The sequence below is a fragment of the Pipra filicauda genome, unplaced genomic scaffold (assembly GCF_003945595.2).
Source record: "Pipra filicauda isolate LSUMZ 115617 unplaced genomic scaffold, ASM394559v2 scaffold71_size5581439_pilon, whole genome shotgun sequence".
NCBI classification, from domain to species: domain Eukaryota; kingdom Metazoa; phylum Chordata; class Aves; order Passeriformes; family Pipridae; genus Pipra; species Pipra filicauda.
Window position 1 is genome coordinate 2,074,013 of NW_024104887.1, and position 22,390 is coordinate 2,096,402.

Below are 22,390 nucleotides of genomic sequence, written 5' to 3' on the forward strand. Positions count from 1 at the left end.
CAGGGGGATCATGCTCATGGATGTGCAGGGTTCTTTCCAGAAATATAAACCCTATAAATCCAAGAGCTCTGCAGGTTCTTGCTGGAGTGCTGAACACTTCATTTAAGCTGATGCTGACATTAAAAACTCTCAACTGTTAACTAAAGCAGGGAGGGAGGTGGTGATCTGGGGGCCACCAGAGCTCAGTGACAGAGATCACCATCTCATGGGGAGCCATCCAACTGCTTGGAAGGAAGAATTTTAAAGCCAGTGAGGGGTCTAAAACCAGTAACTGTCAATTTTGACATGGTGTGATCCGTGACAGCAGTCTAAGGACAGGCACATTACAGAAGGTTGGCAAACAGCCCCATGCTGGGGGACAGGTCAGAACACTGCTCTTGCCTTTCACAGACACACAGAACTCGAGGATGTAAGTCAGGACAGGAGCTGTGAAGGAAGATATCAGAGATGGGAAAATCATCCCACAAGTTTTCCTGTATTGTTTCCAGAAGGAGATTTTATCATGGATTTTGAGATAAGGAAGGGAAACCCAGGCCACCATTCTGTCCACCATAGCTCAGTGTTCCAGCTCCAGAGTCACAGGACAGTCTCTCCTTCCTTTCAGACCAGTGAGACTTAAAAGAGAGAGCAAGGAGAAACTTCTACACCAAGCAACCTTGCAAGACATGTCTCCCAGTGAAATACAAGGGAATGAAACACTCTGGAAGACTGAAACAGCTTTGAATGGCACGGAAAAACAAGGGCTGGTGTTTGAAACTTGCCTTGAAAAGTCAGTTCAACTGATACACGGCACTGCCACGTAATACCTTGTGTTACAAGACACTGGTAGCTCCAACACAGACCTGTCCACCCCTTTTAGGATCAGGTTTCCAGCAGCAGAGAGAGCACATTTAGGGTTACAGACAGGCAGTGTTACCTGCTTCAGCCTAACAGCATCACAAACTGGCTCATGTTCCTCAAACTCCCCCCATATGCAGCTATAACTCCCTTGGCAAATCATTGACTCTTTATTAGATTTACTGCCCATTCATAATAAAATAAATTGTTTTTAAGACTGGTTAAATAATACCATCTATATTTACATGCTTATACAATGCAGAATAGTCATATGGCTATAGACTATAGAAAAAAAAAGATAAAAATTAGATCAATGGCCACCTTTTGCTGCACAATTTTTGAAAAGAGCATTTCCAGCTTAGAAATGGAGGGGTTTCTGCATAAAGAGACTGAACACCACAAATGAACATGTCATTGGGTCTGAGAAAGGAGAAAATCACACAGAGGTGGAGGGAGCAGGTAAGGGATGTGATGGATCTTCACTCAGAGACAGCTGACAGTGAAATGTTAATGCTTCACCAACCAGTAACAGCCTCTCACAGGTTGTCTGAGGTGATCATTTTTCTGCTGAACCGAAGGTCAGTTCTAGCCCAGGCCACAAACCAGAGACCTGAATCTCCTTCTGGCACTTTCTAAACAGCCAGAGTGGACATTCTGGGTCCCATCTTAGTCATGTTGAACTTTGACTCTTTCTTCTTGTGCTTCCTCACAACAATGGCAGCTATTGAAATACTCACCAAATAACCATGGCCAGAAACACAGAGAAAGGAGGAACAGCAGTTGGTTGGTTAATTGTAAGTGAATTCTCCTTGTGGGTGGAGTGTGCACTGCTATGTGGAGGCTGAGGGAGGGCTTTCAGAAGGGATCCCACCACTCCAAACACCTCCTGCTTTCCCTTCAAAAACTTCTCCTGGGTCCCTGAACCCCAGAACCCTGAACTCTCCCAGAACCCCACATGTTCCCTCTGTGATATTAAAAGGGAACCCAGGACCTGTTCAGAGACTGGATTTCCGCTCCCTACTGGAAGCAAGATTTTAGCCCGAGGCTGGATTATTACAGTTGAGCTTTTCCTTTTCCCTTCAGTCTAAAAGAGGGTTGATTTAGATTAGATATAAGGAAGGAGCTTTTTACAAAGGAGGTGGTAAAGCACTGGCAGAGGTTGCCCAGGGAAGCTGTTGCTGCCTCATCTCTGGGAACATTCAAGGCCGGGTTGGACGGGGCTCTCAGCAACCTGGTCTGGTGGAAGGTGTCCCCACACAGTGCAAGGAGGTTGGACTAAATGACCTTTAAAGATCCCTTCCAACCCAAACCATTCTATGATTCTATTTGCCTGGATCTATTTGCTACCCTTTTGTATAATTCAATTAGAAACGCTTGGGGAGGGGCCATATTTTAATCTGCATTTGTGCAGCATCCAGGACTGTGTGTTCCTGGGCTGTGACTGGGGCTATGGTGATACAGATAACAGCAAACTGAAATCACCCAGTAATTAATACTGGTCTGCTGCAATCTACCCAGTTATGGAAATGAGTGGTACCTCAAGGCAGCCCAAAGCATGCCCACAAACAAATGACACTGTAATTATAACCTGGTACCACTGCAGCTACAATACCCTCATTGCAAGGGAAGAAGTCGATTTTCCTGTACCAACACATTGGGCAAGAGCAATAAAAAAGGTGTGGGTGGAGGTACAGAGAGAACAGACCTGTGGGTTCCCACGGCTGATGACAGCCAGCCAGCAGGGATGAGCAGCTGAGCTACCGGGCACCCCCAGCCTGGGCCAAAATGCCAAAAGCAGAAGCAAGACAACACCTCAGGCTTCCTGCGGGGGACAGTGAAGGGAGTCTGGGGGGGGGGGCTGGCACACGGGAAGGATCACACTTACATAGGCTCCCACGATGCTGCTCTTGGCAGCCACGAAGATGAGGCAGATGAAGATGGCAGAGCCCAGCATGCCCACGGCACACACCAGCGGGTCCGCCCGCTGCGTCTTCAGCCGGCACCACTTGGTCGCTCCCGCCCCCGTGATGACACCCAGGAAGCCAGTGAAGCACGTGATGGCCCCGAAGATCAAGCTAGGAAATAAATAAAAAAATATGAATAAAAACAACAGGCAGGCGTGTGGTTTGGGTTTTTTTTTAGAGTTTTTCCCAAAAGCGGGCGCGGCCGAATCGCTGGGGTGAGCTGCCGACCGGGAATTCAGTCAGCAGCTTCACAGATTGAAAAATGAGATTTAAAATTTTAAAAGTATTTAAGTAGATTTTAAAAAAAAATCAAAAATTAGAAGAGCTCCCCTGCTGAGTGCTGGTGGTTTTAGCCCTCTTCCCCTGTAATTCAGAAAAACTAAGCACACGCAACTCAGCCTCCTACACAGGCACTGATCCCTAGGCAAAGGGCTCACACTGCTTCTTTGGGTGGAACTGAGCATCCCACAGAGTCCCCTGTACAGCTAATTTTGCATGCACAGAACTAACTAATAACCTGCACATTGATCATGTAATGGGAAATCATGGACGGAACAGGCACCGGGAAGCTTAAGGGAAGGGAAACCTAAATAAGACTCTTAAATACCACGATTTTCAACACACCTTGACTTTATAGCTCCTTTCAGACCACTTCAAAGCAGCCTTTTGCTGTTGGGTTACACACTTGAAATGTGTTAATTTCAATTTAAAGAGCCAGGAGCTGTCAAGGATTCTCTGTACTGTACGTGCAGCACTTGGATTACAGAGTCTTTGGCAACTCCATTAGAGTAGCTCCAGGGCAGCTCAAAATCGAGGTGTCATCAAGGAGGGGAAAACTCTCTGTAAATAGCAGACTGGGGCTGTGTTTTTTGCTCACTGCATTTTTGCAGAGCAGCCTGAGCCTGCCTGCTGGACACTGGTTGATGGGACTCCAAACCACTCAGTAGTTTACTTGAGATGGGATTATTCAGCTAGAGCAAGAAGGTTTTCCTACTATTATTTTCCCTCATGATTTAAAAAGCAAAAGAGCTGACAAAAGGCAGTTTTTCCTATCTTTTATTTACCTGGAGAAATGCTTTTATAGCATTTTCTGGTTTGTGCCATCATGCTGGGGCACAAGGATTACTTTTCATAGCTCATGTGCTGCAAGTGATATTACATAACCAGGACCAAAAACCCAAACCACTGCACAGCATCAAGCCCAAAGCGTCCCAGATCTCTGTGACATTCTTTAGCACAACTCAGCAGGCACAGCAGTTTACAGAGCAATGAAACAGTGAAGTCCTGCCTCACACGGAAACAAAAGCCTCCCCTGCAGCTTTAGGGGAACCATTCCAACCTCCAAATTACAGCCACCACTGGGGCTACCTGCTCTGTCACAGATGGGTCTTAAGGAGCCACGTTCTCAGCTCTCCAAACATCCTCTGAGGCAAAGACAAAAGTCTCTTTTCTACCCTGCACCCCAGCCTGGGAACTAAGAGAGCTGAGGTCATTGCTTCTCCCTGCGTTTGACTTCATGCAATGAAGAAGAGAAATAAAACCTAGTTTACAATCCCAGCATTTCCTATCATTGTTGCAAGGGCCTAGAGGAAATGACAGACATTCTAGTGACTTGACTCTGTGGGACCTGCCTGTTTCCTCTGGTAAATAAGCCCCCACCCCCCTTTCCCCCCTCCGAGTCTGCCTCTCACCTATCCTTGGTGCCGCAGGGCTGCGAGCTGCAGGTCTCTGCTGTCTTCTGCACCACCTGTGCCCTGTGCAGGTACAGAGGGATCCACATGCCAAGTGCCCCCGTGGCAAAGGAGACGGCCGAGGTGGCCAGGGAGGAGAACACGTAGCTGCGGCTGCGGAGGCAAAGCCAAGGGAAGGTTTAGTGGGAAAAGGGAGAAAGCAGGAGCCCCACACGGGAGCCAGGGCTTCACAAAACAGTGTTCCCCCACACCTGCCACCTCCCTTTGCCAAGGCAGGGATAACACAAGGTATAAAGCAGTGGAGAATAAGAAGCATGGAATATTCACAGGGGATGCTCCACTGACAATAATGCACTGGACTCTTCCGAGGCCATTTTTCACAGGACCATTTCAGAAGATAATCAGTACTTAGTCATGATATGTGAATTACAGAGCTGTCACCCTAATGTCACCTGTTTAAATGGATGACAAGTTTCACTTCCCCCTCCCCATCCATGCCACCACGTGATTGCCACTTGCATAAACTACCAAAAGAAGTAACACAGAAATATTGACAAATTATCCATCATCGCTTCTCATAGTCCTTTGACACTGGATGACAATACCAGGAAGGCATTCCAGCCAGCAGTCCTAAAAATGAAGGACACCACAGTTTCCCATCAGAATTCCAATGTAACACTGAATTCACAAGTGCAAGTACTTGTACATTCACAGCCCAGCTTTCTGGAGGGAAGCACAGCTGCTTAAACACTCGTGAGCATGTGATCTTTTATGCACATATACAAGCACCCAAACACATTCAGTGCTCACAGATTCAGTCACAAGTGGTTGTGTAAACATATATTTAAACTTGCCATGTAGTGTAAGCTTTTGTGTATTTTCTCCTCTTATTTTTTTTCTGGCATTTAACTCTCTTTCCCCCCCCCGGTAAAGTAGCTCTTTTAAGGAAGAAAAAGGATCTAAGTGTCTGAACAACAGTGCCACAACAATTAATACAGGAGCACAGCAATTTCTCCACTTCAAAAGACTTGATTTGTGTGAAGTATGAGCCAAACAAAGCAGACTCTTTCTTAGATGTCAGTCTTGGAGAGGTTAGAGCAGAAGTTGGAATGCAGCATCATCACTGCAGTCAATACCTCGTGTAACTGCCATTTTCTTTCCCAGGTCCACAGACTAAACTTCCTGCAACTCCCTGCATGTCATCACTTTGCAGTGCTAAATCCAGGCCACTGGATGTTCCAATTAAGCACTAGAGGCAAAGCATGGTTTTTACAAGTGCTCTTACTTTCTAATCAGTGCTTTCATGTCTCTCAGCCACGAGGTCCGAGCCTTCAGCTGCCCCCCAAGTTGTTCAGCATTTCCTCTTTTAGCAGCAGGAACAAATATCAAGATGAGTGTCCCTGTTATCATTCCCAGGAGTGGAGATACCTGCAAGAAAGGGGCAGGGAATTAGCACAGGAGTCCAGGAGGGTTTGCTTTGACTGGTCAGTGAGAAGTAGATTACATTGGCTTGGTTTCAGGGACTGTTCAAGTCAGAATCTGTGAGCACTCGAGGCATCCACTCCTTTCCTTCCTCCCTGTCATTCCTGGACTCTTATCTCACTCTGGAAACATGCAGCTTTGACAATCCCTGATTAAGGCAGTCTGTTGTGTTAATAAGTACCAAGATTCATCAAAATACTGGTTCTTAGTGATGTTTAGCTCTTCGGAAAGCTGCTCCCAGCTGGGCTGAGAGACTTTCTGGGTGAGTGCAGAAACCTTTTCAAGGCAAGGGTGAAGGATTTCTGGATGTAGGGAGCATTCTGGCTTTGAAAACCCTTGCTTGGCATGCCTCCTTCTTCCAGCCAACCCACAGTGGCTTCCCATTTTCAGGCATCTCCCTCAGATAACCTCAGTGTACAGCAGACCAAGAAACACTGAAAATTCAGGCCAGGAGGCAGGAAAAGGACACATTCAAGGGTTAGGCTTCCCAGTATCCAATCCTTTCTCCCAAGCACTAGACAAAAATACAAAGATCCCACAGTGCTTTGCAAGCTACAAACACTATTCTTGTTTTGACACTGAAATTCCATTATTGATAGAATGGAAAATAGCTCCGTTAGGAAAACAGGAACACGGATTTTCACTGAACTATTATCCCACTTAGACATGCTATTTAAAAAATAAATCCCTGTTCCAAAAAATATGCTTCCATTATTAACCTGAGAATGGCCTTTACACTTTGAGCAGTGTTTCATGTCCTAAGATGACAAACCCACAGTTCTGCTAGGAAAGAGAAGACAAAAGTATTTCAGAACTGGAAAGTCAGGAAAATCCCTCATCCAGGAATAAAGGAAGGCTGATACAATTTCCTTATGACAGCTGAACACAAGGCAGCACTGGTAAAAAAACCAGAATTGCTGCTATTTTTTAGGGCCAGATAATTTCAAGTCTCCTTGATTTTTATCTAAAGGCTTAAACCCCCACCAGGACAAAATCCACTGACAATATCCATGGACACTCAATAATGCTCCCAGGAAACAGCCACATTACTGTTGGATCCAGAGACAAAGCTGCCACTTGTCCACGTGTCCTTCTGTCTTCTTCAGCCCACTGAAGTACAGATCATTCCTGACCTCTCCTGGATTTGGAGCCCACAGGAGATCACAGGGGGAAGCATCACCTTGGGCAATCATTCACATCTTGCAGGAGGCACAATAATTGCCACAGGGATGAAAAAACTGCTTTACACTGATGTCTGGAAGCCTTCAGTGTGTGCTGTGTGACTACAAAAACTGAGCAATGCTGTCCAAAGGAACCACCCCAGGCACGTGCAGCTCATCAGATTCCTAGTGATTTTACACTCAGGGAATCATGCACCAGTGTGTCATTTACAGTGGAAATCATGACTCTGGAAGGGTACAGTCTTGCAGATAGCCTGGATGTCTCAGGATAACTGTGGAGATACCATCTGAAGAGAAAAATGCTGGTGAGGATCCCTTTGCACAAATTACCCACTTGGGTTTTATGGCCAGATTTGGGTTTTACAAGAGCACTCTGGTACATCAACCTCCTTAGAGCCCCCTGAGCAGGAGGAGGGGCTTTGGGGAGCTCATTCCTTGTGCTGGTCTCTGCTCAAAAGTTAATTTTACCCTCAAGTATTTCTGCTGCTGAATGCTGTAGCCATCCTGCTGGTGTGAAGCTGCAGGACATTGCACTTTCTATCCCAGGTTCCCAGCTGGGAAATGCCCTCCCACCCTCATGCTGGTGTTCTGGCTTTGCTTCTCCTGGGCATGGTCTGTGTCACAGAGGGCACATTTTCTTGAGGTGGGAACCCATGGATTTCATCACCTGCTGGTATAAATGGTGTTGGCCTGAGCTCCAGGGTGTTCATGAAGTGCCAGAGCCAGAGAATGCACCTCACGTGGGCTTGTGCCACTCTCACCACCAAAGGTCAGGAACCAGTTCTGCTGGGCCACTTCCTCTCGGCTCTTTCAAGACATCTTTGTGTGCAGGATCTGTTTGTGAGCATGTGATTGGAGTGGATTATCTTTTCAGCACGTTTATCAGGGTCCCAAGAGGTTAAAATAGAAGGAAACCGACTGTCTCAGGGCAGAAAAACAAGCGGAAACTGGAACAAAGTGTTTTTTCCTCAAAGCAGGAAGCCATTCTCGGAGTTTCTTGACAGCAGGGGACTGAAAGACTGTGGAGTTGATTTAAGGCCAATGCCTCATCTTCCCATCCCCATCAAGAAATCATGGGTGATTGATAATAAAGAGATTGGAAAATTCTTGCTCCCAGGCAGGGAAAACACCAAGCACCACAAGCCAAGCCCACACACCTCTCCCCTTTGCTTAGGGAGTGCATCTGCTGTGCACTGAACATCTGTGGCTGTAATCTCCAGTCCTTTAAACTTCCAGATATAATAACAGGTCGAACAACTGTGTGATGGAACTCTTCCTAACACACATCAATCAATTAACTCTCATTAAGATGTGATTACCAGGGACTTACCCTCAAGGCCCAGTGCCAGTCTCCAGCAACCTGCTTCACGCTGGACCCAGTGATGTATCCCAAGCCACTGCAAGAAATGGCAAGATGAGGGTTGGTCAGAGCTTTAGGAGTGGCACAGTCACAGCTGTTCTTAGACAAAGATAAAGAGAGGCACAACCAACTCTTGGGCTCTCTTCTCCTGCAGGAAGGAACACGGGGATTGAAGCAGATGGTGGCCAATATGTGACTCTTCCCAGCACTGCTGATCTAAAAATGCTCAAATCTGATGGAAATTTGGAAGTTTATAGCTGACCTTTCAATCTACAGTGCATGGAAGCAAAGCCTCAAAAGGAATGTATTTCCCAATGTAATTTCTACATCAGGCCTTCCCGTGTGCCAATATGAATATTAAACAATTTTATGTTCAAGCTCTCAGTTAAAAAGTGATATGCCCTTCAAGGACACACCATATTCCATCATTTAATTTTTTTCTTGTCACTCAACAGCACTTGGTCCTAATTACCCAGGAAGAGGCCACTTCCCATAAGCCTGTAAGAAGAACCAAGAAGAACATGCAAGACAGTGGGGTGGGAGAACATCAAACCTGAAGCTGTGAAATCACATCTGGGGATTAAGAAGCAACAGGACCTTCAGCCCTAAGACAGGAGGTGGCTCAAAGACACTGAAAGGTGAACGTAGCCACACTTTTCTCCACATGAGCTGAAGGAATGTGAATATCCCTTTTCAAAACTGCTGCATTTGTGGCTGAGGTGGCCTTGGCTACAAGTTGCCAGGATTGCTGTGGGGCAGCTGAGCCCTCACCTGACTTTACTGAAGCCTGCTGAGCTTTGGGGGTTGCCAGCTATAAGTACCCCAAAACTGAGCTTTTTACACAGAGAGGCTCCAAAAGCAAACTGTGGATCACCACAGAATCATGGAATAGTTTGGGTTGGAAGGGATCATAAAGACCACTGAGTTCCACCCCCTGCCATGGGCAGGGACACCTTCCACTAGCCCAGGTTGCTCCAGCCTGCCCTTGGACACTCCACAGCTTCTCTGGGCAACCTGTGCCATGGCCTCTCCACCCTCACAGGGAACAATTTCTTCCTAATATCCCATCTAACCCTGCCCTCTTTCAGTTTACAGCCTATCACTCCATGCCCCTGTAATCCATGTCACTGTTGGATATTGAGATATTTAAGTGCCAGAATCAGGCTCGACAGGATGAGTGTTTGTGATTTCTTGCTAGCCATAGTTCACTGAATTCTCTATGTGAATACTTGGAATCTTTGGCCCTCTTGGCAAAATATTCTTTTCATCAGTTAAGGACCTGTTTCTCTCTTTTTCCTCAAGAGCAAAGGGATGTTTGTGAGTTTTGTCCCAGGGACAAGTGCTCTAACTTGTAAAATGCACCACCAGAAGGTTTTCTCTGAGTTTGGGACACGTTACCCATGTATTCCCTGCTGCAAATGAACCTCTGATGCCCCTTTTGCACAGGATGTTGTCCCACTCTGGGAACTGGAATGCAAAGTATGCAAACCCTCCCTGCCTACAACCTCACAATAGAGGGTCAGCCATTATTTTTAAAAAAATAAAAATAATGACAGATTCCCTCCTGTCCCAACAATCAGATACTGTGTTGGGCTGATAAGGAAACACAACTGAAAGAAACAGTCAGCTAAAATATTTTGATTCCATTTCCACCCCACTGCTGTAAAAAAAGAGGGAAAAAAAAAATCCTTCCCACTAATTCCCAAAAGTCACACACGAACCAGCAACAGGGCCAGAAAAAGAATCTAATTCCTGCTACTAATTAGTCACAGCTCACAATATTTTCCTGTCTAAACCATTCCAACCAAAGACAAGAACTATCATCATCAGCAACTTCAGATCTGCGTGAGTTCATTTAAGTGAAAAGGCAAAACCAGGCCCAAGAATTTTGGTGCCACTTACCTGCCCAGAGGAATTGCAAAGTAGAAGACAGAGAGCATGAGGGTCCTCGTGTTTTTGGTGAACAGGTCTCCGATGATGGTTGGGGCAATGGTGGAGTAACTCGCCTCTCCGATGCCAACCAGACCCCGGGAGAGCACCAGGAGCCAGAAATACTGAGAAAACAAAGAAAAACATTACCAGCTATCCCCTTGCCTTTTTTTTTTTTTTTTTTCCTTAATTCAGGACAGACGACAGCAAAATCTGGGAAAACAGGGAAATACAAAGCCCCGTGACTGGAAAATGATCCTCTTGTACCCATTTATTTTTTAAAGCCTCACACTCATTTCATTTGTCTGCTGCTGGGAGGAAAGGGACTATAATTTTTGTGAAGATTTATAGGCATGAAAGAAAAGTAATAATAAAATGTTTACTCAGTGACACTCAAGAATACATTTTAAAAGAGGCAGAAGACCCTCAGTCTGTTCCCAGGACGCAGCTCAGTCTTTCTAAGCCCAAGTTCGGAAGGTTTGGGGAGGTGAGTGAGTTTAACAAACCCTGCTCTGAAATCCAGAAACAGCAACACCTGCTGAGGCCAATCCAACCCTCCCCAGGGTGCCAAGGGACAAGCTCTGACTGTGAAAGCCCAAAGCTGGGAAAGAGTTGAACCCCCAGTCCCCCAAACAAATTTTTTCCTTCATTAAATGCCACGGAATAAGGGAATCTTTCAAAGGTTAAGGACCCATCTCACTCCACTTGCCTGGAACAGCAGCAGACACCTCCCCTCACAGCAGGGAGGCAGAGTAAGAGGCACTGAACAGTCCTAAAAAGCCTCAGTCCCAATCCCAGCTGCACAAAGAGGAGACCTGAGCTTCACTGGGAGCCCCAGGAACATCCCTGTGCTCCATAAGCAGGACCTGCAGGTGAACGACTCAGAGCCACACAAGGCAAAGGAGGGATTGAGCTGCCCAGGGAATTCCAGGCCCTTCTGAGGAAAGCTCAATCCCACAGGACGAGGATATACTTCACATTCAGCACAACTCAGCCTAAAATGGACCAAAAGGAATTGTTCATCTAACAGATTTTTTTTTTTTTCATGGCCTGTTTCCCTATTTCAGCAACACTTTTGTGAACTGCAAAGACCTGATTTTCAACCTGACCTTTCACTGCACCTGCAGTTTTCTGAGTGCTGCCCTGTGCAGGAATAAGGCACAATGCTTTGATGCCTGAACACCTGATACATGAGCACAAGCAAGTTCTCAGCCTATCCAAGCAGCTTGAGCTGCACCCAGGAGTAATTGCAGGGGCAGAAATTAAACAGTCAGTGCACAAAGTTGTAAGCACAGGGCAATCTGTTCCTACAAATGTAACCTCTACAAATCCTCAGCTTACTGTTGTTATTCTACAGATCATCTGTGAGAAGAACAGCAGGGATTTAAACTGAGAGAGGGGAGGTTTGGATTAGATATTAGGAAGAAATTCTTCCCTCTGAGGGTGGGGAGGCCCAGGCCCAGGTTGGGCAGAGAAGCTGTGGCTGCCCCATCCCTGGAAGTGTCCAAGGCCAGGTTAGATGGGGCTTGGAGCAACCTGGGCTACTGGAAGGTGTCCCTGCCCATGGCAGGGGATGGAATGAGATGGTCTTTATGATCCCTTCCCACCCAAACCATTCCATGATTCTGTGCTTATGATACGTCCTTAAACATGGAAGTGCTTTGAGAATAACGAGCAATTACTGATTGTCCTTCTTCAGATGGGAAAAAGCTGAGTGCAGGGAAGTGTCTGACTTTGTGCCCTACAGCAAAGCCAAGCCAGAGTCCAGCCCTCCCTCACAGACATGGACAGTGCCATGCAGACACCAAGCCACGTGCCTGGGTCATAAATACATCCAGCAGCAGCCACAAATCTGCCACTGAGGGGTGTGCATTGTTCTCCTCACTGTAATCCCCTGGCTGAAAAGAATTCTTTCAGGATTCCTACAGTCACACAAAACAAATACTTGTGTGCACTCTTCACTTCCTCATATTTTGGTGTGAATTGTGCCCCAGTCCCCATTTTCTGAGGGAACACAAGTTCCTTGTTTGCTGGCAGGGCGTGTGCAGTGCTGCTCACACGTCTCCCACACCTGACGCACACGTGGGTGGAACAGAAAGGGCAATACTGTGACTCAGATTAATTTAACTTATGCCAGTTCCCCAACACTCAGCCACCCCAGTGCAGAAATGTGCTGACAGTGATTGGTGCACAGGTAACCAATGCATTTGGGATGAGCAACAGCACTTATTGCATGCTGAAAGGCTTAGTCATGCAGAATTAGAAAGCAGGGCACTGGAGGCTGACTGTGGTTTCTGAAGAGGTTCAGATGTGCATCACAGGGAGGGTGACAGTCACCTGCCAGGCCTGGGATGAGTATGGACAGTGCTCCTTACACCTGCAGAATGACAGGTTTGGAAATGCACTGGATGTTCCTCAAATTTGAAATACCTACAGAAAAATGACACCATTTTGTGCTCACCAGCCAGCATCACTCCCAGGGAATGCACTGGACAGGAATTTCCTCCAAACAACGTTGTTAAAAGGCTCCTCTTACAATCCTTGTGTAAAGCAGGAAAACTGTACAAAGGATTCCTTTTGTGGTAAAAGAGTGACTCGGTTTCATCAACACCACAGAATCAGATGCCCAACACAATGAAATAATCTGCAACAAGTAAGACATTCACTCTTCTCTCCCAGTTCCTCCTCAAATCCTCCTCCTCCCTGGCTTATCCCATGCTGACACACTCCACATATCTGTTTAATATTTAAACTATGTTCTCTGCAGCAGCGGTATCCAAATTTAAGTCATGAGATTCCGACTGCAGTTGGGAATAAAAGCAGTCTTCAAAAACACAGTCCACATAAACACCTCAGTGGTATTGCCCTGCTGAGGTCAGATATTCAGGGCTATGGCCCGTGCAGCCATTCAGGTGTGACAACTAGGGAAAACATACAAAAACCTGAAACAATTTAGGGAATTCTCCTGCCTGGTTTTGGAGCTCTAGATCTAGGATTAAAGAGCTAATACCTCTTCTTATCCAGTTGTTCAGGATCTTTGCCTAACAATCACCCTGCTGGAATCCATACAATAAAAGTCAGCAGTAATTTGTTACAGTGAGATGAGACCCCCCATCTTCCATCCCTAGTCAGGCACTCAAAACTTATATTTTAGTTGTCTCTGAAGAGGCAGAGCTAGGGAGCCCCCTGGGACAAAAACTAGTCCTTTCCTTGTCTTTTTGCTTTTCATATAGGAATAAAAAAAAACACAAACAACAAAATTCTTATGGTGCTGCTCCCTTGGACCACGGGAACACCACAAACCGTTTAGAAACTGGCCCTGAAACCACCACGTGTGCAAGACAGACAACTGCTATTTTTGTGTGCATCTATGCACATACATCCATAGGAACATCCCCCTTCCTCTCCAAGTGGATGTGGACATGACAACCAGCACAAACAAATGGCAAAGGCAGATGTGACACACGCAGAGGAAGCTCCGTTCTCCTCCACAGCCGTGCCAGGACACCTCCACCATTTCCTCGGCGCTGGATTTTCCCCCAACTGCTCGTCCCTCCCTGTCTGACCCCAGGGGTCTCAGCAGTTTAGTGACACCAAAAGGGCTGACACCAGCCCAATTCTCTCTGCAGTATCTCTGTGCTGAAAAGCAGAACAGGCAGCTCAGCCTTTAACTGCATTTCACTGTTCCCTGAGCAGAAATTGATATATATTGAAGAAGCTTGTTCCTGTCTATATGACTTGAGAACTCTCCTGTAATTTGTTTATCAGTGCAAATAGGTCTCTGGCAGGAAAACTGGAAATATCTGAGTCAGCTTTCAGGACCAGAGCTAATTTCTTCCTTGCAGGTTAAGCCCAGCAACCTCAACACTTCACATGAAGTGCTTGAAACCGAAGTTTTTTTGAAACAAAGAGCTATGACAGCAAACAATTTATTTATGTCTTTAATTTGGTTAGCAGTCATGTCAGAGACATCTGCACCTCCACGAGAGCTGTCAGCATCTCCTGGTTTGGAGAGATGCAATGGGATTTTTGGGATGACTTTATGGCATCAATCCCCCTCCCTGCTCCGAGGCACCAGCCTGGATGTGGACCCCTGGGAAGGGGTTATTACAGGGACACCTGAGCCATACAATGTGACTGGTGGCAACTCAGGATGCAAAAGTGCTCCCAGTCCCTCTCTCCAGCTTGTCTGTGCCACAAAAGGGCTGGTGAGACACCAGCCAGGGAAGATTCCAACATACAATAAACCATCCACATACATGGACAGAACAGAGGCTGCAGAGACCCAGAACTGCCACAGCCTTCCTGGGAATTTCCCTTCAAGGAATGACATCACCTGAAACCAGTGCAGGGAGAAAGCACTCACACCTATGAATGAGAGGCATAAAAGGTCAGTGGACCTGCTTTTCTTCCCATCTCCTAAGTATGTAGAAGGAAAAATACCCTCTAACCATAAAGCTGAAGAATTTACTCCTTTGTCATTTGAAGACCAACAACCCAAACAAAAAAGAAACCCAATCCCCCAAAACAGACATGAGTTTTGGAAGGGATACAAATCCTTATGCCCTGGGGAATGTGCTGATCAAGAACAGGAATACTCCACTCACTGACTTCTAAATTTCTTACATTATCAGCAGGGAACAGCAGTGACAGATCACGGGCTCAGAAGGACCTGGTCCCATCACTGTCACCACACACGAGAAGTTTTGGGTGTGACACAATCCTGCCAGAATTCACATCTGAAAAAAAGCTTTCATGATTGAAGTTAAATATTTAAAATACAGAATCACAGAATCATTTAGCTTGGAAAAGACCTCCAAGAACATCAAGTCCAAGGCAGTTCATGTATTTTCTCTAGAATGTATGATATGGTTTGTATCTCACACTGACTTTACTCTCAATCTCACACACACATAAATATTTGATGGCCTAGGACACATGACTGACTTTAATCATGTTTGGTGAAACCTCCTAATTATACATTTATCCTGGCTGTATAGACCATTGAGTGAGTAATACATGTTTTAATAGGTCTAATTACAGCTTGAAGTTCCTTCTTTTTTAATTAGTTAACAAAAGGAGTTAAGCCCCAGTTCTTTAAAAGATTAGCTGCCAGTGATAAACCTATAATCTGCCAAATATGTGTACAACTGAACCACCAGATTTACTGTCTAAAGGATCATATGATCCCTAAGCTTTGGTTATTAAGTATTTGCATTTGAATGTGGAATAGCTTGTAAGGGTCTCAAAAGAAGCTGAACAGATGCTGCTTTCAGATGAGGGACACATGGACCGATGAGATCCCACAGACAGAGCCAACCCAGCACAAATCCCTGGTGTGGGCACAGCACCAGGACAAGCCATGCTTAGAACTGGTGCTGCTGGTCTAAAAGAAGGACCTTTTATACAGCTACAGCACCTGCACCTGTGTCCTTGTGAGGATGTTGAGTTAAACTCCTACGGATTCTACATTTAGCTTCTGTCAAAGAGGGCTCGGCATCATGAAATTCCGTATTTGAGCTGAGTTTTGCCATATTTTCCTTCTTTTATCATATACTCATTATGCCAAAACCCAAGAGTATAGAATCAGGGTTTGCACCCTTGGAAAGAAGATGTGCATAAAGCCATTCCTGCCACTAGGCTGCTAGGATTGCCACACAGAGCCTCAAGGACTCGTGTGTGGAGTGACAATAAACTAAGGAGAAAGCACTGGGATTGATTTAATTTCCCTGAGTTTCTGGAGCAAGCTCAGGTGAGCTGTGCTGTGTTTCCACAGCATCCAGGGTAGCAGGGCAGTCACAAGTGATCAGTGATAAATGTGACACACTGGGGGGGTGAGATGAGCAGAGCAAACCCCACAGGGCTCCAGGGTCTGTTCCAGGGCTGCTCAGCAGTGGTTCCCTTTGACAGGGACACTCATGTGCAAACATTTGCCCTCCCTGAGCACAGCCTGCATTTTCTGCCCAGGCAAACACCTCTCCTTCCACTGCAGTAAGTTTTCCCAGGTGTGGCAGTGCTTTGCAGGATCTAAGTGGTTAGAAATGCCACACCACACCTTTCACACAGGTAGGAAAAGATGCCCCATTCCCATGATGTCACCCAGAGCAGGACCACACTGGGAGTATCGGGGTGGTGACTAAGGGCTTTGGCTCCTGCACACTCACACTGCAAATTCCAGCTCATTAGCTGGGACTCACTGGAAGAGCTGAGCAATGGAATGACACTACAAAAGCAGGGGACATATTTGCTTAACCACCAAACGCTCCAGTTCCCTCAGCCCTCCCAGGAATGAGGGGGTCACCTTGAAGAATGTCAAAGCTTCCAAGTCAAACAGGGACACCGGCGTAGCATGAGAGACAGGATGACATTAAACAATGATGTTGATGTTTCAAATTCCATTCTGTGTCTGGATGGATGACAAAGGCCACAGCAGAACAGATAAGCCTAAGTACACCTTCCACCTCTGTGCATGCCTAAGGCTTTACAAATTTTGAATATATATAACCAAGGCACCTGGTGGATATAACTCCTCTCTAACAAAAGGAGAATAAATATTGTAGAGAGCTACAGAGGGGTTTCATAGTCAGTACTGGTGAGTTGTTCCATATCAATCCTGAAGAACATGCCTTCCTGTCAAATCCAGCCTGGATTCCGAATATTCATTCCAAATTTTGGCCATTGTTTTTTTACTGTCCAGGAACAAAGGAAGATTAATATCTTTATCTTGGTCTACAAGTAATCTTATCCCTCCTGGGAAGTGCCAGCTGAGAGACCAACACACAAACTAACCCGGGGGCAGAACAGTGCCCTGGGGGGTTTGGTTGGCCAGTACATTTGTCCCCTGTTCAGAGGTTGGGCAAACATTGGTGTCAGGATTTCCTACAGCCAAAGGAATGGGTTATGTTCAGGGAGCAGCCAGGGTACAGGCTGGGGGGGAGTCTGGTTGGAGACAGGTTGATGAGTTATCAGCTCTGAGTCAGTGCTGAGAGCTATCAGTGTTTTATCCATTTTCTGTAGAGATGAGTGCACTTAGAAATTCATGCCACAGTTACCAGTCAGATAAATATAACTATAAACCCCCTTTCTCACCTCCAACAAGAGGTGTCCCCTTACCAGCCCTGAGTCAAGCAGGCAGGGCAGCCTGGGGAACTCACTGCAGCTGCTGGTTCTCCTGCCACTTGTCCCACTGCAGGGAAGTGGTTGGGTTTGGACTCCTGTTCCCTCAATCTGTGTCATAACTCACCCACAGCCACCTTTCACTCCCCATCTCTTTACAATCCCAGCTGCCTTTTAAGTCACCACTGCACACAACATTCCCTGTAACTTCCATCACCACTGGATTCTATTTAAGTTTACAGCCTCCTCCCTTCAAATTGAACTCCTGATGGTAGGTCCATCTTCCATCACCATTTGCAAACTGCTCTTCTCCTTTGCATGCCCCTCACAGGATCAGAGAAGAGCTGAGACTGGGAGGGAGTTTGGGAGACAGTCTGGTCTATGCCCCTGCTCAAAGGGGGATCAACTACAACAGGTTGATCAGGATCAAACCCAGCTGAGTTCTGAATATCCCCAGCGATGGAGAAGCCACAACCATGCTGGACAACCCCTTGCAGTGTTTGACCACCCTCACAGGAAAAATGTTTCTTCTTATGTTTAATTGGAAGTTCCAGTGTTTTGGTTGGTGCCATTGCCTCATCTTTTCTCTGGGTACCTTTGAGAAGAGTCTGGCTCCATCCTTACACCTCCCATCAGGTACCAAAGCAGCACTGCAGGCTCTCCAGAGACAGCAGCACAGCTCCACAGTGAGGATGCCACTTTGGCAAAGGTAAGCTATTTAAACTCAGTTAAATCCACAGGGCAGACACCACCTCATTTGCTGTGTCCCTGTTGCATTCACCCTAACCAGGTTTTTCTTCACTCCCTTTCCCTTAAGCCTCCTTGGGATGGGAAGTATAAATATTTGTGTCCAACGAGGGAGGCTTCTCTGACCCAAAGGTCCCCTGAGTTCTGGCAGGCAGGTCACTAATATTGAAGTGAAAATGCCCTGGGCCTTCCTTCAAGTGTCCACATATTTTATATTTTATTCACACATTCACATGTGTTTTATTCACAAATGCTTATTTTATATATGTATATGCTGGCTGGAGGTTATAACCAGGTTACAGATGAGACCACTACACAGCATCAAGATTTCACAACGAGTTGTTGACTTACTAAACCTTAGTATATTTGATTAATCATTTGCTCAAGGGTCAATATTGAAACCCTTTTGCAGTTAGGATGGACTTATGGTACAGCTTTTAAAGCAGGTCCGAATCTCCTGTTCTGATTCCTCTGCAGCCTCCAGTTACACTTTGTCAAAGACTTCCAAACTTCAGCTCATTTGGATGCATTAAGTGTCCCCCTAATTCTCAGCTCCAAACACCTCACCTTTGAACAATTCCCTTTTGGGAAAATTCACCTGGTACTCGGAGCCCTGCAGGGAGAAGAGAGACTACAGCCAGCAGAAAGAGACCAAAATACATATTTAAATATAGAAATGAGCAAGGGAGACGAAGCAAAGTCCACTCACCTCTCCTTTGATTGTCTCTAGTATTTGTTAATGGCTTTAGCTCTCCCAGGTGGCCTGTTCAGACACACTTAATTGAATGTGGAGGGTTTTATTTGGAAATGCACTTAAGAATCTAGCTGATTAAAGCATCCTTATTGCATGAGATTTTATTATTATTTAATATATAAAAATAACCAATAAAGGCTGTAAGATACTCCTTTTTTCACTCATCAAACCCTTCAATCAGCAACTAAAGTGTTTAACAACTGCATACCCACAGATAGGCTCTGAAGTGAAGCACCTAATTAAGTGCTCTGGAGAAAAACACAAACCCCAAACCACCCTGGAAGTAGCAAGACTCCCACAGCACTCCCCAGAGCCAGCAGGGAGCTGCTTTGTGCTTTGCAGGGACAAAAATCAGGAGCAAGATTTTTCTGAGCTACTTGCGAATGTCGAAGGTGAAATTTCCCTCCAGCGCTAAAACCGCAGGCTCCGAAATCCAGGTTCCCATCACTGCCCTCCCTCCAAACCCACCTGAGGGAACCTCCTGGTACTTTTCAGTCGTTTTTGGGTAGCACAAAGAGAGAATGAGCCCAATTCCCATTCTCCATCCCTTAGGAAACGTCATTACAAGACTCTGGGTGACGAGGCAGCTCCACCAGGTCCTGACAAAAACCTCAGCTGAGACAAAGCAGCATCTCAGCTCCCTAATTGAAGGGCTCCTCATCCCATTGACCCGTGGTAAAAATATGACATGACAGGCAAATGGGAGGATTTACATTCTTCACAATTCCTTGGTCATTAATAGTGCATTAATTACAGGGGGCTGGGATGGAATTGGAAGGAAGACACCAGATTGTTTTGCTTATTCACCAGAGCCCCATCCCATCACTGCTGTAAAACAGACCTCAAAGAAAAAGGCTGATGTTTTTAAATAAATCCCAGGGATCATAAAGAGCCCTGTGTTCCCAGTGCCTGCTGGAACACAGAGTTAAAGCACTTCTTTCCATTCCTGGCTCTGGTGTAAGGCCCAGAGGAGTCCAGGCACTTCACGTGGCTGAAATAGTGGTCATTTATCCCTGTTACAAAACCATTACACACAGCTCAGCCAGAGTGGATCTTCCAAAACTGCTCCCCTGAGAACCTTAACAGTCCTGGGGTGGAAGCAAACTGTTGCTTTTTGTTCCAGATCTGTCAGGTGGGACACACTTGCCACAAACATCTCTGGCATTAGGCACTACCACCAATTCCCTTCCTGACATGTGCAAACACGACCATAGCCACAAAAATAGGGACTGGGTGAAATACAGTGTAATTTTGCAAGGTTCTTGACACAGCACAGGTTCAGAAATGCAGCTGGAATATGGGCTGGTGGACACAGAACCAAATATTAATGGGCAGTAACAGGCTACTGTTGTTCCAGCCACAAGCAAAGCCTTGAATCCAAGCAACCAGCTGTAAAGAGATCCCAGATTTTTCAGAACAAACACTTGCAGGCTTTGATACCCAACACTACCAAGATCTCCACCTCCAGTGGAGAATGTGTGAGATCCAACCCCATGGGCTGTCTTGGCTCACACTCTTTGGTTTGGACCAATTCCTAACCCAAAGCTGAGTCAAATCCAACAGACAGGTTGGATTGGAGGTTCTTAGAGAGCACAACCCCAAGTCCCTATCCCTGAAACCACTGTAGAACCTGTGATTTCTTTGGAAAAAGCAACAGCCAGCTGATGATGCACCCAGGTGTGAGTGCTCTGCCTTCACCATACGCATTTTCAAGGGTAGAACAAGCTTTGAGAGGCTGTGAAGGACACATTTTAATGGAATCCCTCAAGGTTTAAATGAAATGAGCACAGACTTACAGTCCCAGCATCCTTCCCCACGCTGCTGGTTCTGCTGATTCTTGGCATATTTTACTTTGCATATGCTAAACATTGAAGTGCACCAGCAGGTCAGTCCTTTCAGGCAGCTCTGCTGAAGAACCATCCAGATCACTCCAAACTCTGCATTTTTTTGCTCCTGCTTTCTGTTTTCACGCTTCCCTGGCCTGCTGACTCAACCAAGACCCAGAAGCCTCCAAGAACTGTGTGGAAGGCTGACCTTGCAAGATGTTGTCCCACATCTGAGAGATGCCTCACTTTTAGCATCAGATTCCCAGAGAGGAACTGATGCATCTACCAAGTCCTTCCACCCAGGAGCTTCTTCTTATTCATGATCATCTTTGAACAGTTGTCATGTCCCTTTTGGAAGTGTTATTAAATTGACAGGTTTTTGTCATGCTGCAGCTTCATTTTGTTCTCCAAACCCAGCCTGTCTGACAAAATGACAACCCTATTAAACCACACTAAACACATTTGCATGTTTTGTGACTGTCTTCTCCCGAGACTTCGTCAATCATGTTTTCAGACTCCATGATCAGCACCACTCCCAGGGATTTCCAGCTCAAAATCTATTACACAGGGTCGAGATTAGTACTCTAATTCGAGTTATCTGCATTGCAAATGCAGTGTTTTGTGTAGCCTGGGAACTTTATGCATTTAAAAGACATGTCAACACTTCAAAAGACTAATTTAGCACCTGGTACTGTAAGACATTTCCCATCTTCCCACTATTTGCACATGACTCAGAACACAATGGTTCTTTTTCCAGCCTTTATGCAGGACCCAGGAGGCCACAGACTGTGTGGCCATTGGGAAGCACTTACACTTCCTACAGTGACTGATGCTTTTGGACCAGATTTTTGGATCAGCAGGCAACCAGGACAGCCAAAGAAAGGCTCAAATCCATACTTTTGCATCTGAACACAAGCCACTGCCTGAATAACACATTGCCTCTCTCCTGCATCCTGTTTTTCAGGACAATAAGCACAACCTTCAAGAGCCACCAGGGCCCTGCTAAAAGAAAGTTTCCATTTGTTTCCAGGCCTCCCAATGAGCCTAAAACTGGGATGAATGGATTTTTTTCTTTGTCTGTGAGGCATCATTACCAAACCCTCCTGGAGCATCCTGCTTTTTTCCAAGGCAAAAGCCCCAGGAACACAATCCATAAACTGCCTCAGTTATATCCCCCACTAAACACATGCCAGCTCACAGCCTCCAGACCCACATTTGAACATCCCAGTGAAGCACGAAGGGACATGTTCTACACCAACAACTTGGTGCTTTCAGTACACAACTACCTGGAAAGCTTCTTTCCAAAGGATCAGGACCACATGGTGCCACCCAGGCACTGTTTGAAAACCTACATGCAGCACTACTACTTTATTGTTTTCTTTTGTTTTCTTTTTTCTTTTTTTTTTTTCCCCACCAACTGATTCAATCCCAGACTATTTAAGGAGCGTTTTCCCTTTCTTCCATTCCTTGGATGCCTTGAACAAGGCTGAGCTTAAGATGCTG

The 22,390-nt window shown here is 45.9% G+C and overlaps 1 protein-coding gene across 3 annotated transcripts in view; it reads right to left on the bottom strand.

Annotated features, from left to right (window-relative positions):
• SPNS2 (sphingolipid transporter 2) overlaps window positions 1-22,390 on the bottom strand; it is a 131,010-nt gene that overhangs the window by 38,800 nt on the left and 69,820 nt on the right. For all 3 annotated transcript variants that reach the window (XR_005566471.1, XR_005566470.1, XM_027734351.2), the window contains exons 4-8: window positions 10,418-10,569; window positions 8,486-8,552; window positions 5,778-5,920; window positions 4,493-4,645; window positions 2,723-2,912 (exon numbers count right to left, since the gene is read on the bottom strand). Coding sequence is in view for 1 of the 3 variants with exons in the window: in XM_027734351.2 (XP_027590152.1) it covers window positions 2,723-2,912; window positions 4,493-4,645; window positions 5,778-5,920; window positions 8,486-8,552; window positions 10,418-10,569 (705 nt within the window). In the remaining 2 variants the exon portion in view is untranslated. The remainder of the gene's footprint in view (window positions 1-2,722; window positions 2,913-4,492; window positions 4,646-5,777; window positions 5,921-8,485; window positions 8,553-10,417; window positions 10,570-22,390) is intronic.